Source organism: Dreissena polymorpha, chromosome 12 (genome assembly GCF_020536995.1).
Source record: "Dreissena polymorpha isolate Duluth1 chromosome 12, UMN_Dpol_1.0, whole genome shotgun sequence".
Classification (NCBI taxonomy): Eukaryota; Metazoa; Mollusca; class Bivalvia; order Myida; family Dreissenidae; genus Dreissena; species Dreissena polymorpha.
In genome coordinates, this window is record NC_068366.1 from 45,984,706 (window position 1) to 46,003,782 (window position 19,077).

Genomic DNA, 19,077 nt, shown 5'->3' on the forward strand with positions numbered 1-19,077 from the left:
ATATGCCAAACAAGGCCCACCTCCTGCAAGTGACTACCAAGTGTCACCTCTCTTTCCCCAGCACGATTTTTTCGCAACCGCGTATTACATGTATTACAAACAAAACGGACGTTGTTTTTTTTTCAAAACCAGAAATGGACGAATTTAAGAGCGGACGAAATAGTCATTTTTATGAAAAGGGCGAAATTTTGTGCCGACGAAAATAAATGGTTTCACAGTATATTGAGCAAAAATATATCGAAATTTACCTGTTAATAAACTATATTTCGAGTTTGTTTCATCCAATGTAAATCCTTGTATAGTAAAGGTTCATGTTATCTCCCTTGAACTGGAGGTTAAATTCAACTATGTTTGTAACTGAGTTCCAACAAAAAAAATAAGTGTGCAATATGCGCAAAACAGTAAGAAATGAAATTGGAAATAGTAAGAAGAAAAAGCAAAAAAAGAATTATAACTATAATAACTCAAAATATTAGAATCGACAGTAACGAAATACCCCAAAAGTAATAAATACGAAATAGCTATGGTGCGAATAACAACAACAATGCCAAAATGGTTGCCTTTGAGAAAATGATCGTTCCATGTCTATGATTTCGAATGAAATAAAGGTAATTTTTTTTATCTAAATTCATATTTGTAAAACAATGGGTAGATTTCAGATATATACACTTGTAAATACTGTAATTCCCATAATGGTATTGTATTTATTTTTCGTTATGGTTTTTACAGACCGGAGTTTCAGCGTTGAGATTTATTCTGAACGCGAATTATTTTCCCCTAATAATAAATATGCTATAGCCAGTTTTCCTGTCTATCCGTCCACCTATGAGGTTGAACGCGCGCATTCGCCTTACATGCAGGGATCCAGCAACTGGGCAAAGTGGGCGATTACATAGCAGCGGCTTCCCTTTAATTATGAGAGAAAATGATATTCTAACATCCAACATCTTGAAGGTCAAGAAATGAAACTACAACTTTGTCAACAGTTTTGCTTCAATAACTTTTTTATTCCGACGTCTATGGTGTTGAAACAAAAACTGAGGAGAGCAGAAACAATGTAGAGCCGAAAGGGCTTATTCATTCAAAAGGAATATAAATATAAACTGGCTTACCTCGTGAAAATATCTGCTACTTTTTCAAGAAAAACACGTAAATGACACCATCTTGGAAGTTTAGTTCCAACTAACCTCACTCAATCCCGGTAAGCTCCCGTATACACATGCCCCCCTGGTTTGCGAAGTCATTTTTTGCGAATTCCCAATGGGCTATAGATAACAAGCGTACTTGCGTTATTACGCAATTAAAATAACCAAAAACGTAATTAAATTTAAAATAAAGCGTACAAAAAAGCAAATACACATTTGATAACGTAATTCCGGTAAAAAACCTTGCGTCACGAAACGCAATTATTACGAACACCGGGCGTATTTTTTAGACTGTTCATTTTCTGTACAAAAATGAACCGCATAGTTTATATGCCGTCCAATGAAGAAAAAAAGGCAGTCTTTCCAGCTGTTATTAATCATTGGGGTAGTATTGCAATTATTCGTAGACCGATCCGATTTCTACTTTCATTTTCAAGGTATTTGACTCAAAATGAACCGAAAACGGGATGCATAGCTTTGTACAGCCATAACTTCCTCAATTGTGCAGCGATTTTCACGAACTCGGTCTTATTCAATGCAAAAATGAATGATCTTTGATCGGAAATTCAGTAATTGTTTGTTGTGTACAGGTACCTTTTTAAATTCCATATGTATAAATAATATAGTAACATTAGCAGATTTTTTATTATGTTATATATGTAATTCCCTAAATTACCCAATCAAGTTAAAAAACCGGGGGTGAAAAACCCAATTAAGCTCAAAAGTAGGGGGTGAAAAATTTTGCTAAAACTATTGAATTTACAAAAACCCTATTGTTGTCAAAACAGGGGGTGAATTTCCCAATATACCCGAAAAGTTATCTATAGCCCTGATTTATTGTTTGGTTATTTACAATGTAAGCACATCGCAAAAAAGTTTAATTACGGCGGTTCATGGTGATTGCCTTACAGCGAGATACATCGCGCGACAGTCACTGTGGAATCGCTGAGACATCACCCAAATTTTCTTGTCGCTTGGAATCACTGCCATTTGTCACGCTGCATAGATCATGGTGATGCTAGAATTGCGGCAAAAATCACAAGTCGCGTAGTGTAGTACGGCTTCTTTGTGAAAAGGTACTGAGTCTGCTGTCAAACCACATTATTTCACGAATAGTTTTCATCTCATGGTTAACTTCATGCCATTAAGTGATTTTGAGAAGATGGTTTAGTTCCTATTGGCTCATATTGAATATATATACATGTACAGTGTAAAACAGTAGGTATTCCAAGAAACCACTAACCTGCTGATGATGTTAATGGCTACCATACACACTGTTAACCTATCATAATCATATAATATCAATGTACTGTTTTGAGAAACTGCAGGTTATCTGGTCAATGGGATACATTTTTAGCTAGACTATTATATATGAAATATATATAGTGGAGCTATCCTACTCACCCCCGCGTCGGCATTAGCGTTAGCGTCTGCATGCAAATGTTAAAGTTTTCGTACTACCCAAAATATTTTCTTTCTCCCTTGACATATTGCTTTCATATTTTACATACTTGTTTACCAACATGACCCCAACCTATAAACAAGAGCAGACAACTATCAAGCATTTTGTCATAATTATGGCCCCTTTTCCACTAAGACTATGCTGCAAATGTTAAAGTTTTCGTACTACCCCATTTATTTTCATTGTCCCTTGACATATTGCTTTTATATTTTGCATACTTGTTTACCAACATCACCCCAACCTATAAACAAGAGCAGACAACTCTATCAAGCATTTTGACATAATTATGGCCCCTTTTACACTTAGATAATTGAACCTTTTGCTTGAATTTCCATAACTTCTTTATTTATGATCACATTTTATTATTACTTTGACAAAACAACACTTACCTGAATACCACAATGGATTCCACCCAAACAATATCCCACGCCCCTACCAGAATCCCTCCCCCCCCCAACCTCAAACCCCCCCCCCAATTTTTTTTTAAACATTGTCTAATAAATTACCATGCCCCACATTATACCCCCCTCTCACCCCCATCCCCCCTTACCCCCCCCTACCCCCCAACCCCCCCCCCAATATTTTTTTTAAACATCAGTTAATAAATTACCACACCCCACATTATACCCCCCCTCTCATCCCCCCCTACCCCCCCCCACCCCCTCATTTTTGTTTTTAAACATCATCTTATTAATTACCACCCCCCCTTTCCCCCCCCCCCCCCCCCCCAAAAAAAAGAATACTATGTTAGTGTGATTGTGTACTTAAATTTATCACACGAGTGAAGAAATGTTTACATGGGGAGGCTTGCCGAATAGTCGAGCGCGCTGTCCTCTGACAGCTCTTGTTATGCATACATCTAGCAACACTCTCGAATATGCTTGGACAGTTTTTACCAAGGCTGCACCTACCAACACATGCGTTGCCATTATAATAAAAACTCTTCTTGCAAACTATGGAGAAAAAAAAGACTTCAGACCAAAAAATCTGATTGAAAATGGCCGCCATTTTTAGCTCGACTATTATATATGAAATATATATAGTGGAGCTATCCTACTCACCCCGGCGTCGGCGTTTCAGTTTCCGTTAGCGTGCAAATGTTAAAGTTTTCGTTCTACCCCAATTATTTTCATTGTCCCTTTTCCATTTTGCTTCTGAGTAAGAAAGGTTTGATTAATACAATATTACCAGAACCATGATGGTACTTCAGGGTTGGCACAGACCTTGAAAAGTGCTTGAATTTCAATGTTCCCCTTGAAAAGTGCTTATAAAGGCTGTGGAGTGCTTAAAAAGTGCTTATTTGCATATAAAAACTTAACAATGCTTGAAGTCGTATTTTTTTTCTCACAATTTTATATGACGGTTCTGATCTGTTCATACTGGCAGGTACTGGATCGGTACGGGTTTTAGAACGTAAGGTAGGCAACTACTACTAATCTTCCGCCAATTGGTCTACTTCGTTTTTTTTTTTTACACATTATGCCATTTATAATGCAGTGCTAAAAAGTTGAAATATGCCAGCGAATAAGTGCATTTTTCAGAAAGGGTGGCTTTTGAAGTACCCTTGGGTTGTTGACAACGCCGATTCTGAAGTCAAAGCATCTTTTAAAGTATGCAGAACAGATATAGGGACCGCTAGTATGGGGGAATCGGGGTGAAAAACCACCAGAAGAGTGCATTTAGAATACATATTCAATACAAATAACAGTTTGTTTTGGTATGTGTAATGCCTTTGGTCAAATACTATATCATAATGAAATATCTTACTTTTGATTAAACAGTGTTACTGTAGCAGGGTAGTGCAGACTGTTGTAAGGCACATAGAATGTAAAGCAAGAAGATACCAATTCAGCGAAAATGTTGTCAGTATTGGACACAGAATGATATACAGTTTTCAGTAGGTCGGACTAAAAAAGTGCTTGAATTTGGATTTTTTTCCCTTCAAAAGTGCTTAAAAAGTGCTTGAATTTCATTGGAGAAAATCTGTATGAACCCTGTAATCTTTCAGATAGAGCATTAAAGAATTACAATGTAGCTCCATAAAAGATAGGATGTGTGAAAACTATCCAAACGTGTACTAGCCTTTAACACAAAGCAAAGTTCGCCTACTTTCGGCAAAATTTGTGCCCAAGTTGTCCTCTTGGAAGACCCCTGAAATAATGCCAGGTTTATTGTAACTAATTAATCAGTGAAGATCAGATGAACCTTTCTCTAAGAAGCTGCAAAGTAAAATATCTTTTCAATTGTTTTTCAGTTGAAAATGAAGGTGACAACTCCAGAAATATCTTGGCATGAACGAGATCCAATATATAGTGTTGATATACAGCCTGGAAATAGAAGCGTTCGCCGCCTTGTTTCTGGTGGCGTTGATAAATTTGTGAGGGTAAGTTTTTTGGGTTATTAATATTATAATATATTGTCTGCAATAAATGTTTTCTATTTAATAATTGTGAATGTTATAGTTATTAGATATAGACAATCCCAGAAATCTATTATTCCCAGACTGCCCCAGAATACTCTCATGTGCCGTCATTACAGTACTGAATAATAATACAAGGACCTATATGTTTGTACAGGTATCTGAACAATTAAAGGAAGTGAAGCGATTATATTTAATATATTTGAATATTTAAATATTTTCTGTTATCAGTTATTCTGTTATGGTTCAAGTCTGTTGAAAAACATGGCCACCAGGGGATGGAGCATTTTCCTGATATGGCTAAAGAAAAACCTTGTTCACACTCTATAAGTCTTTTTTATAGTCCAATCTGTATCAATTTGGTAGGAATATTTGTTGTTATGATAGCTTGGCTGAGTTAAAAAATGGTCATGGTTTGTCAAATATTAGGGCCTCCAGAAGGCTTGTCATTTTTCCTTATATGGCCATAGTCAGTGTTTTTTTTCATTCAAAATCGGGTCCGGTAACCATATATTTTTCCCAAATGGGAGCTAAAAATTCCCAATGGAACCAAAAAAAAATGTATAATGTTTTTTTTTTTTTTTTTAGATCAATATTTTATTCATCTCCCATCCATATAAGATCAACCTTAGTAAATATAATACTGGACACACTTGTATCCTCAATTTTGAAGCATTTGTGAGCAAAACAACAACAATACTTATTTCCCAATGTAAGTCAAAACGCAGCGAATTTTCCCAATCCAAAGGGACCCGACCCCATTCCCAAAATGGTGGAAAAAAACACTGATAGTGAATCTTTGTTAACACTTTAGAAGTAACATTTTTAGTGTTATGTAACTAATACTTACTAAGACCACTTGTTCTGATGACTTCTTGGTTGAGTTTCTTCCGGTTTATTGAAAACATGTTGGCCAGTGGGCGGGGCAGTTTTCCTTATAAGGCAATAGTGTCAACTTGTTGACGCTTTTTATGCTGCATTTATTTGCCAATCGTCCTGAAACTTGGTGGAACATTTGTCCCCATGGCTGAGATTGAAACTGGGTCCTGTTAGCTTATAAATAGGTCACCAGGAAAAAAAACAACAACATGTAAATACTCTAGAAGTCCTTTTTCGTCAAATCTTCATGAATCAGTTTGAAATTGTTCAGAATAGTCTAGTTCCTTTAGGTATCAGGTGAGTGTCTTAGGGCCCATAGCCCTGTTGTTTGTTAAGTCTACCTTTTTTGCGACAAATCACAAGCTGCTACGAAAAAGTCCCTGAAGGCTGAGGTGGGCTACCTAGTGTCTGATGCCCTAGGGTTCATGTTTATAACTTGCTACAATGTTATTACAATTGAAGGGTTTTCATCTCTACTGTGACATGTTCTGCATGTAGTTATTTCAAGACATTGACTGAGATTTCCTTATGGCAGACTATTTTTGTGTATGGAAGTGATTTTCTTTTGTATTTTAATCAAATTTTTAACATGATTCCCTTCTGTTAATTTACATCCTATGATGGGATTTATAAAATATTATTGATTTATAAATCTGGATTACAGTAACTGAGTTTCATTGCCCCACACTAATTTGTAAAGTGAGCTCCACAAGAGGACTTAGTCAAAAGTTTTTTAAGCAGTTCTGAATAAACTGCCCTCTGTTTCTATTATGACTTCCCAATTGTCTTTAAACTTTATGCATGCTATTGTGTATAACAGATATGGCATATCAAAGAAGACGCAGATGGAAAAGCAACTGTTGAGTTTCTCGCTAATCTTAAACGACATACAAAAGCTGTGAATGTGTGCAGATTTTCGCCAAATGGTAAGCACTTGTTGATTACTGTTGTTATACTTATACAGCCTCATAGTGAATCAGCCACCATTCAAAATGTATTGTTATATGCCCATTTAAAACAGTGCACACTTAATAGGGACAACTGCAGGACAAAGCCTGTTAAAATGCAGATTTTTGTAAACGTTTAAATAAACTGAAATAAACAAAACGTTACCGTTTAAATGGTATCCTTATGTTCTATTTAAAGCTCCATCGCATTTCTAAACTGAAAGTAGAAATTATATCCGGAAGTAATATTCAGTGCATATCCCATTCACGTAATGACGTTATGTTAAAACCAACTATTCTCGTCATTGTCAAACCATTGGGTTACACTTTTCCTACTTACATGCCGTAATATTTTATAACAAAGACAAATTAATATCGAACCCACATTTCTTCAATAAGAGGAAACCAGTTTAAATTTGTTATTGTTTTACTTAGCAAAATGTACATCAAAACGAGTATCTGTTTATTAAATAACAAGAGATTTGTTTGTCAGAAACACAATGCCCCCTACCTCCCCGCTTTGATTGATTTATTTTTTATTATATCCAAATTTTGACCCCTTTGACCTTGATCTTTAATTTAGGGTTTGCGTTATGGTTTCGAAAAAAGCGTTTAGGTTTCGAAAAATGCTCATAACTTCTATCAAAGAGTTTATCGGGGGCATATGCTTCTATGGAGACGGCTCTTGTTTTTAAATCAAGAAACTTAAAAAAAAAATGTTTTAATAATAACTCGCTTATTGCATAATTTTTTTTCTCATGTTAGCAATCTAGTGACTTTGGCCATTTTTGTTCCTTTTTAGCTCATCTATTTTTTGAAAAAAAAATTATGAGCTATTGTCATCACCTTGGCGTCGGCGTTCGGTTTGGTTTTGCGTTTAGGTACACTTTTCTCATTGCTATTGCATTGTCCCTGAAAGGTCAAGGTCATCCTTGAAGGTCAAAGGTAAAAACACAAATAAAAAATCGGCGTTGTCTCTTAATGTTCCACATAGTAAACTATTTAAGCTGTAGACTGTGCGTAATAAGTTCCTCTATTATTCAACTCAATAAATTGATACGCAGTCTACAACAATACCGGTCAGAACCGGTCAACGAGACATAGCATAATCATAATGGTTGGTGTGAAAACAAAGCAGAGGTGTAACAGTACATCTTATCGGCTTAGATAAACAATTAACACGGATTTGTCCCTGACAGATCAATAGATTAACCACTTTTACATGTACCTCCTAGTGGTCGCTTAAATCAAGATTCGGACATCAAAATACACAAAAATCAGCGGTTGCTGGTAGCGTAAGACAAAAGTCGCTTAATACAACATCATTATATAGCGAAAAAGCTCCGTGGGATTTCAAAATGGTCGCATAAGACAAAGGTCGCTTAATACAAGTGGTCGCATCCACAAGATTGACTGTAGTTAAATTATAAAAAAGATCATATCTACAATTTATTTTGATTAACAACGATCAAAGTATAAAGCGATAATTATCTATTGTTTGTCTTTCACATAAATACAATATAAAATTTAAAAAATCAAAAGAAAAAAGCTTATTTTTATGCCCCCGGTAGGGTGGCATATAGCAGTTGAACTGTCTGTCAGTCAGTATGTCAGTCTGTCCGTCCGGAAAAAAATTAACGTTGGCGATAACTTTTGCAATATTGAAGATAGCAACTTGATATTTGGCATGCATGTGTATCTCATGAAGCTGCACATTTTGAGTGGTGAAAGTTCAAGGTCAAGGTCATCCTTCAAGGTCAAGGTCATCCTTCAAGGTTAAAGGTCAAAAAAATAATTAAAAATTTCAAAGCGGCGTTCTCATGAAGCTGCACATTTTGAGTGGTGGAAGTTCAAGGTCATGGTCATTCTTCAAGGTCAAGGTCATCCTTCAAGGTCAAAGGTAAAAAAATAATAATTTCAAAGCGGCGTTATCATGAAGCTGCACATTTTGAGTGGTGGAAGTTCAAGGTCAATGTCATCCTTCATGGTCAAGGTCATCCTTCAAGGTCAAAGGTCAATAAATAATATTTCAATCCCCCTCCTCATAAAGCTGCACGTTTTGAGTGGTGGAAGTTCAAGGTCAAGGTCATCCTTCAAGGTCAAAGGTAAAAAAAATAACAAATGAAAATTCAAAGCGGCGCAATAAGGGGCATTGTGTTTCTGACAAACACATCTCTTGTTTTTTTCAAACATTTTTGAAATACCGTCCAACCATCCCACCCAAGAATCCCCCCCGCCCCCAAAAAAATATTTTTTTGTTTGCATTTGATTTGCATTTTTGGAAGATAATGTAATAAATGACCACATCCCCACACTATACACCCCTCTCCACTCCACCCCTCCCTCCTTTGTGATTGAAATTGAGATAGGTCCCTACACCTTTAAAAAGAAAAATAGATCAGCCGTCTGCACCCCCAAGGCGGTGCTCTTGTTAAGGTTTCCTATTTTGTTTAATAAGCAAACTGCCCACTCATCTTTTCCTAACAAGCTGAGGAACACACCTTGGTTTTGTATTTATTATGCCCCCCTTCGAAGAAGAGGGGGTATATTGCTTTGCTCATGTCGGTCGGTCGGTCGGTCCGTCCACCAGGTGGTTGTCAGCAATACCTCAAGAACGCTTGGGATCATGAAACTTCATAGGTACATTGATCATGACTTGCAGATGACCCCTATTGATTTTGAGGACACTAGGTCAAAGGTCAAGGTCACGGTGACCAGAAATAGTAAAATGGTTTTTGAATGATAACTCAAGAACGCATACGCCTAGGATCATGAAACTTCATGGGTAGATTGATCATGACTTGCAGATGACCCCTATTGATTTTGAGGTCACTAGGTCAAAGGTCAAGGTCACGGTGATCGAAATAGTAAAATGGTTTCCGGATGATAACTCAAGAACGCATACGCCTAGGATCATAAAACTTCATGGGTAGATTGATCATGACTCGCAGATGACCCCTTTTGATTTTGAGGTCACTAGGTCAAAGGTCAAGGTCACGGTGACCCGAAATAGTAAAATGGTTTTCGGATGATAACTCAAGAATGCATACGCCTTGGATCATGAAACTTCATAGGTAGATTGATCACTTGCAGATGACCCCTATTGATTTTGAGGTCACAAGGTCAAAGGTCAAGGTCACAGTGACCCGAAATAGTAAAATGATTTTCGGATGATAACTCAAGAACGCTTTTGCCTAGGATCATGTCACTTCATAGGTACGTTGATCGTGACCCGCAGATGACCCTTATTGATTTTCAGGTCACTAGGTCAAAGGTCAAGGTCACAGTGACAAAAATCGTATCCACACAATGGCTGCCACTACAACGGACAGCCCATATGGATGGCATGCATGTTTTACAAACAGCCCTTGTTGGAATTGCAACTGAACTTGTTTTGCCTTTTTCAGGGGACACACTTGCCACTGCTGGTGATGGTAAGCTCATCTTTATTTTTGGTCCCCCAAAGGGAGGCTAATAGTAATCATGTCATCCTTGCATTCTTCAATATTTCTTCAATATGTCCTTTCTTCCGTCAGTTGTTGCTCTTGTGCAGAGCATTATACAGGAACTATTGAAGGGATTCAAATGAAACTAAATAAACTGATGAAACAGTTTAAGGGTAAGCCAAGAGTAGAAGAGTAAAATCTCTCTCATAGATTTGCAGAGTTATTGTCCTTAAGTCATCTTTTTTTTGTCAAAGCTGAATGATATATAACTTTTAACATGGATATAACACATTGGAGGAAAAAACAGATATTGCCTGTATTTTTAGAATTATTGCCAGGTTTTTTTGGCCGGATTTTATATCCAAAATTAGGCTATATTCCCAATCTCAAAAAGTATACTTTTTGCCCAAAATTGGCTAAAAAATTCCCAATTGGGAAAATAAAGCTAATGACATCGGCTTTTTCGATTTTTAACAAAGCGTAGTCCGATCCTTTTCTCGTACAGTTTTTAGACTATACCGCAATTTGGATAATGTCGGCATTATTCCTGTGCCCGATATTCTCTGCGTTGTTCAGGCGCTTATTATATTTGTGATGAAATTTAATTGTTTTGTGTTTTGTCTGAATGGAAAACAAATATGTCACACAATTCGAAATATTACTTGAAAAAGATTGCTTAGCAAAAATGTGGCCAAACAAAAACTGTTGATTTTTTTTAAGCAAGCAGCATTAAATAAACAAACATTGTCAATAAATACAAGTCCTCCCATTGAAACTCCTTCCATTGTCAATGATAGTAATTAAATAACAAGTGACTCTTTTGCATTGTCATCGTTGATTTCCGAAAGCAAAGTGCTGACTGATATTCAACATGTTGAAACTAGGGAAATAAGTTTGTGACTGAAGACTTTGTGTGAGTTTATTATGTGGAAAACTGTTGATCATGATGGTGTTTGTGGAGTTTGTGATTAAAGATGTTGAACTCTTTCATGTAGTTTTAAATCCTAATTTATTTTCCCAATTTCTTGAAAATGACGATAAAATTCCCAATTTCAAAGCCATGGGCTATCTTCCCAAAATGCTGAGAAAAAACCCTGATTGCCCTTTGCTGATTTTTTAGCTCACCTTAGCACAATATGTTCATGGTGAGCTTTTGTGACCTGTTTCTGATCAATAACTCGTCAACAAATTGACCGATTGGCTTGATACTTCACATGTGCATTGGCCTTGGACAGTAGATGACCCCTATTGAAATTGAGCTTACTAGGTCAAAGGTCAAGATCACTATCACTTTAAGTGGTGTCCGATCAATAACTAATTGACCGATTGGCTTGATACTTCACATGTGCATTGGCCTTTGGCTGTAGATGCCACTATTAAAATTTAGGTCAAAGGTCAAGGTCACTATCACACTTAGTGTGAAAATCGTTTCAGATCAATAACTCATCAACCAATTGACCGAGTTGCTTGATACTTCACATGTGCATTTGTCATGGACAGTAGATGAGCCCTATTAAAATTGGGGTTACTAGGTCAAAGGTCAAGGTCACTATCACTTTTATTGTGAAAATTGTCTCCGATCAATGGCTCGTCAACAAATTGACAGATTGGCTTGATACTTCACATGTGCATTGACCTTGGACAGTAGATGACCCCTATTGAAATTGGGGTAACTAGGTCAAAGGTCAAGATCACTGTTACACATTAAGAGTACAAGTGTTTCTGAACAATAACTCGTCAACGGATTCACCAATTTGCTTGATACTTCCCATGTGCATTTGCCTTGGACAGTAGATGACCCCTATTTTAATTTGGTCTACTAGGTCAAAGGTCAAGGTCACTGTTACACTAAGTGCAAAATCGTTTCTGATCAATTACTGGTCAACTGATTCACCGATAAGCTTGATACTTCTTATGTGCATTGGCCTTGGACATGTGTGTCCGACCGAGGAACACTTGTTGAAAATGTGTTTCATGAGTTTTGCATGTCAGGGTTCGACATTAACTTTTTTTACAGCAAGACTGTCAGACCAGCTCCTCTTAAAATGTACTAGCCCAAACCTGATGTCTACTAGACCATAAATGACATAGCAAATTAACACAATTGTGTCATGTAACTGTTTAATAAGGATTTATCAGTAAATAATCAGTGAACACCAGATTTTTTTATGCATAGAGTAAAACAATATAATAACCCTTTTTTTGCTTTTCTTCGTCAAATTCAAGCCATGGGAACTGACTCGATTTTCCATCTAGGATAGAATTGACGTTTTTGTGTTTCTTCATATTTACATTTAGTGTCAGTTAAGCGTCGGATTCTTTTTTATTAACTGATTTGTCGGACAAAAATCCGAACTTGAACAAAGCCATTCTTTGAATTACATTATCTTGTCTGCTACGCAAAAATGTTTACATTGACGATACAGATTTTCCATAGAAGTCGTAAAATCATGCTCTACAGTTTTACGACACTGCCGAAAATCATTAATATTCATGACAACTTGACCAATTGAAACAACCAATTTCTGCAGGAAGCTTTCCTTTGCGTCTAAAAATAGCAAAAATCATGTGAATGCTCCGCGTTTATTTAAAAATACTAGTTTTGTTTTAATGTAAATAACGGATACAAAAGTAATTGTACACATTAAAAGTAAAGGTTTTCACAGCAGTTATTTATAGTTATATGAATCAGTATAGATTTTTTTTAATTTATGTACGACCAGTCAGACAAACTAGCCCGCAGTTTTACTAGCCCGACCAACGATCTTACTAGACAATGTCTGTCGGACGTGCCTTAGTGTCGAACCCTGCATGTGACAATATCTGTTTTGTTTATTGTATACCTTTAAATCAAATTCCGCTTATGTTTTTGTGTTGCAGATAGTGTTATAATTTTCTGGCATTTGAGTGACAATATGTCATCAGCTGGGAACATCTTTCAAGAGGATGAGGAGGATAATCTTGAAAACTGGTGCATGCAGAAAGTACTCAGGTATCATAAGACGTTGTTTTGTAATGAATGTATATCATATTTCTAAAGTTGCTATTTATTGAGCTTGTGTTGTGCTTTAAGCTTGAGCACAATATGCTCACTGTGAGTTTTTATGCCCCAAGTAGGGTGGCATGTAGCAGTTGAACTGTCCGTCAGTCAGTATGTCAGTCAGTCTGTTCGTCCATCTGAAAAAAACTTTAACATTGGCCATAACTTTTTCACTATTGAAGATAGCAACTTGATATTTGGCATGCATTTGTATCTCATGGAGCTGAACATTTTCAGTGGTAAAAGGTGATGGTCAAGGTCAAATGTCAAATATATTGCGTATTTCCGTCCGAAAACTTCAACATTGGCCATAACTTATTCAATATTGAAGATAGCAACTTGATTTTTGGCATGCATGTGTATCTCATGAAGCTGCACATTTTGAGTGGTGGAAGTTCACGGTCATCCTTCAAGGTCAAAGGTCAAAAAAATAATTTAAGTCTCCTACTTTTTCCTAGTTTTTACAAAAAGCTCCTAGTTCTCCTAGTCTTTCCCCAGTGACAAGTCTAAAAATTCTTTAATGGGCAAAATATTTTTTCGGTTTTCTTAATTTAATGTCACCTCTGGATATGTATTCATAGTGTTTTAAATATATTTGGGTTTGCTGGAGGCATGCATTAATGGTTTGTTTTCCTAGATATATTTGCAGTTCATAGACAGAAGCTGTTTGGCTGACTATTTCTGACCAAGTTTGCAACAAAAACACATAAGATGAGCCATCCACTGCTGGTTTTAATAAGGTAAAAGAAAATTTATTTTATGTTTCAATCATATAACGTATGCAAGAAACAATGCCATAAAATAATCCAAAGTACTTCAACTTCCTGATGCTGCTTCCAGAAGCAGGAACCACTCATTCTGTCATTCATCTCCTGTATTCTAAGATGTCTGACCTGTTGAAGTTGATTTTGCTAAGATTCATCAAGTATGATGAATATGTCCATTCTAGACCCACCGATTTTGTGATTCACGATATTTTGTCAAAGATCAGCATGTGTGCTAACAAATTTGCGCACTAAATATCCAGGAGTGTTTTTCAAGATCAAGGCTATATCGTCTTTGCCAAAAAAAAAATGAGAGCAGATTTACGATCGTCTGTCAACTTCATGTATCTCTTTTCTCAACTAAAGATGGTCTAAAGGAGCGTTGTTGTGTTTGAAAATCAATATTGGCGAATGAGAGTGCACGCTTTGAATGAGCCACAGCACTCGTAGGCAGTCACTACCTGCAGTGAAACATGCAGACGAAGTGTGACGTAGTTGTCATAAGTGCATAGTTTTGTTGGCTTACCACTCTAATCGAACCCTACGATATACATTTCCGCTTTAAAATCTTGGCGAGTTATTAGAAAACTGATGATGGCAATCAGATGTTATCCTCATGGAAATTGTGCATTTCGTGCAAAATATTGTTAAAACATTTATTTGATCCATAAAGCGTTGTACAAATTATTGATGAATTCATTACACACAACCGTTAACATTTTTATTGAATTCTCAAATGAGCATACATTTTTTTTTTATCCGAAACACACTTCCGAATTTTAATGTAATCATGACGTGTACCAATTCTAGCTTCAAACAAACAATGCTCATGTATTTTGTGTTGATCATTTGTCTCAATGAAAAGTGTACGGATATCATGCTGCATGTATACCATTCCGTCAACATATGTCGTGTTTAGCTCACCTGAGCACAACGTGCTCATGGTGAGCTTTTGTGATCGCCTTTTGTCCGTCAGTCATGCGTGCGTCGTTAGTCGTCAACATTTTGCCTTGTGAACACTCTAGAGGCCACATTTCTTGTCCGATCTTCATGACACTTGGTCAGAACATTTGTCCCAATGATACCTCGACTGAGTTCGAAACTGGGTCATGCTGGGTCAAAAACTAGGTCACTAGGTAAAAAAAAAAGCAACTTGTGAACACTGTAGAAGTCACATTTGATGCCCTTCCTTCATGTAACTTTGTCAAAATGTTTGTCTTAATGATATGTTGGTTGAGTTCAAAAATGGTTCCCGTTATTGAAAAATATGGCCCCCAGGGGGCGGGGCAGTATTCCTTATATGGCTATAGAGAAACCTTGTGAACACTCTAGAAGTCACAATTTTTGCCCAATCATTATGAAACTTGGTCAAAACGTTGGTTTTATTGATATCTCGGACGAGTTTGAAAATGGTCCAGATTGGTGAAAAAACATGGCCGCAAGGGGACGGGGCATTTTTCTCTACATGTATATGTATTGTTTGAAAACATGTGAACACTCTAGAAGTCACATTTTTGGTCCAATCTTCATGAAATTTGGTCAGAATTTTTGTTTTCTGGATACGACGGTTGAGTTCGAAAATGGTTTGGATCGGTAAAAAAACATGGCCGCCAGGGGGCGGGGCAGTTTTGCTTATTTGGCTATAGTTAAACCTTGTTAACACTCTAGGAGTCACATTTTTAGTCCAATCTTTATGAAACTTGGTCAGAACATTTGTTCTTATGATAGCTAGGCTGAGTTTGAAAATGATTTCGGTCTGTTGAAAAATATGACCGCCAGGGCGCGGGGCAGCTTTGCTTATATGGCTATAGTGAAACCTTGTTAGAAGTAACATTTATACTCCAATCTTCATGGAACTGGGTCCGAAGATTTGTTCTAATGTTAGCTTGGCTGAGTTCGAAAATAGTTACAGTGCGTTGAAAAACATGGCTGCCAGGGTAGCAGCAGTTTTCATAATATGACTATATTAAAACCATGTTGAGTTTTGTTGACTCTAGTTGTAATGCGGATGTTTGTGCACAATGATGATGATGATGATGATGATGATAATGATGATGATACTGGTAATTGATTCAGAAACATTAACCACAACCCAAATATCTAATTATAATAATTGCATTACTCAGTCAAATTAATTATTGCCATTACTTATGATTGTTATCTATATCTTTGCAGAAATTCAGCATAGTGGTAAAACCAATAAAACAACAAGAAGTGTTACATATGAATCTTATTTGACTTTTCATTCACTTATCTTAGGCTTCTCTCTCTCTCTTAATTCATTTATACCTGTGCTTGCATTGTTGCCAGGTGGTAAATGTGTAACTCTCCTGGAAATTGACCCCAATTAACTGGGCACTTGCATCAAAGACCTTTGTGTTAATGTCAGATGGAAACCATTGATAAGATAGATTAGTCATTACAACTTGAAATGTTTTACCCCTACAATTTTCAGTTAGTCAGAAGTTTGTGTGTGATTATGAAATATTTGTGATTTTAGCAGGTTTTATTGTTGTTTCAATTGGAAATATCAATGCAAGGCGAGTCCTAAAATTGTTCCAGTTGTTTAAAAACACTTTGTCAAAAATGTGAACAATTTGGTAGTAAGAAAAACAACAACTTATCACATCTTTTAAGAAGAAACTGTTTGGTTAAAAAGAAAAGTCGATTTGCAGTTTTTTTTTGCAAAAATATTGTATTATATTATTATGTTGTAAATACAGATTTTTTGTGCATTTGAATTGCAAATAGTTTGAACTTTGTTTTGATATGATACATTTTCCAATGTCTTGTGTGTGTTTACTTCTATATTTGCACACATGTATAACTATTGAAGAAAGATCAAGTGATGTTTTGTACTATAAAAGAAGATCAATATTGAATTTCTAGTATCTTTTACATATTCTCATACTCATATACTTCTTTATAACTGACTTTGATATATGATAACAATTCAACATATTATATTTAATTATGCAAAAACTATTTTATAAACGCACAATCTCTTGAACAAATACAGTTGTTTTCGGTATCTAAAAGTGTTCTTGCTAAACAGGTTGTAAACAGTCATCCCCTATAAGATGCTGAGATGCTTATCTCATGATCTCAAAGCTGGACAACAATTTGTGGAAAAATGTACTTCCATTTTCTTTTGCTGATGCTCATTATTAAATTACTGTCCTCATATTACTTTTATCCAAAATTAGCTTTGTCACAACAGGTAACAAATGTCTATTTTAAAAAACTTAAACAAGCACACACAAAACTACTTATAACGCATATATGTGTATATCTGCCGAAACAGCAAACCTTTTCTTTTCACAAAACAACATTAACAATTTAAAATTTAAGATAAAAAAATAAATAATAATTAACCCTTGCATAACGTTAGTACCACCTAGGTGAGCAAATCAGGGCCACCATGGCCCTTTTAATTACGAATGTCGGGACAAATTGTGTCACATCGGGACACCGGGACAAATGCCCCAAAAGCAGGACTGTCCCGTCAAGATCGGGATGTCTGGTATGTATGCCCATGAACTCTCATGGAAAGCCCTGTCTCCATTGTACCTCTTTGGTAAGAGAGAACACAACTAAACTAGGTTAGAAGGTGAAAATACAAAGGGGCATGAATATCGCATTCAATGGGAATTTCACTCTACCACATTGAACGTAATCAAGCTGAGTCTGGTTTTTGTTCAATAGATAATGGGGGCAGACTTCCATCTCAAATCAGAATTAATATTTAAACCTAAAACGTTAAAGAAAAAAATCTAAATTAATAAATGTCATGTGAATTGTTCATTTACATTTTGTTACCAGGTAGATTGTTTACTGGGAGCATGTGGCAGTGAACCACTAATTGTGTGATCCAATGCGCCTAACACCTATCTGCATCCATGAATATAACGATGATGATGATGATATATCGAAATCTTAATAAATCCTTACCTGAGACCTATCAAGACTAAGCAGTAAAGCTGGACAGTAAGTTCTTCCATGAGAACAGAAGGCAGGCTACTACTAATGACAATTTGTACCCTTACACCGGTTGACTTGGCGGTTCCCTGCTTAATATGAAAATGCGTTGTAAAATGTTGAATTGTGATTCGTCAACTTGTATTTTGTACAATTGTAAAGTGTACACTTGTTAGATTCTGACTTGTAGCAGATTACTAAAGCCGATCGTACATTCAGAAAATATTCAAGATACTAAAGTACTTACTTTCAGAAGGATCTATTATCTTTTATTCATTATTATAACTACACTATTAGGTTTAACTTTATTAAGATGTAGTCTTTATATATGTGCACTATCTTCATTTTCAGATCTGTAGTTTAAGAAGTTACATGTTTTTATTTAAACATTTTAACCTGTTGAAGTAAGTCTACACATGTGTACTGTGGACATCGATTAATTCATTTTAGAGCTGTAACGATTCACTCATCATTCAATTTGATTCGATTTCGATACTCAATGGTCCGATTCGATTATTTTCGATTCAATTCAAATTGAACTATTTGCTGCTTATTTTGCAAACTATTTCATGTTTGGTTTGTCCAGGGCATGAATTAATCTGTTATTAATTTATTATGTTGTACATTTAAAGTGTTTAATTTTTTTAATTAAATTTAAAAATGCAACATTGTTTAATAAGTAACACATTTATTTAACAAAACTCTGTTGAGTTATTCTTAAATAACATAAAATGCACAATGTATCACATGTGTTGAAAGAAAAAAACATGTAAGTATATACATAAACAACTTCCAGTTGAATTCTTAACAGAATGCACACAGTTTAGTAAACAAACCATATGTATTGAGGAAAAAATGAGATCAAAACATCACATGGGTATAACTTAGTAACAGTATTATAAACTTTCTATTCTCAAAATGTAGGTGATACAAATGATGATTGTTTACTACACACTAACTTACTAGAACTTTTATTAGTCCAAGCAAACAACTTTGA

The 19,077-nt window shown here is 35.9% G+C and overlaps 1 protein-coding gene across 2 annotated transcripts in view; it reads left to right on the plus strand.

The window, feature by feature from the left end:
• LOC127852998 (chromatin assembly factor 1 subunit B-like) overlaps positions 1-19,077 on the plus strand; it is a 46,527-nt gene that overhangs the window by 3,015 nt on the left and 24,435 nt on the right. Inside the window, exons 2-6 of one of the 2 annotated variants that reach the window (XM_052387112.1) lie at positions 2,057-2,221; positions 4,862-4,990; positions 6,726-6,831; positions 10,260-10,286; positions 13,179-13,290. In XM_052387112.1, coding sequence (XP_052243072.1) covers positions 4,868-4,990; positions 6,726-6,831; positions 10,260-10,286; positions 13,179-13,290 — 368 coding nt within the window. In that variant the 5' untranslated portion in view covers positions 2,057-2,221; positions 4,862-4,867. The remainder of the gene's footprint in view (positions 1-2,056; positions 2,222-4,861; positions 4,991-6,725; positions 6,832-10,259; positions 10,287-13,178; positions 13,291-19,077) is intronic. The other variant, XM_052387111.1, reaches the window with a different exon arrangement.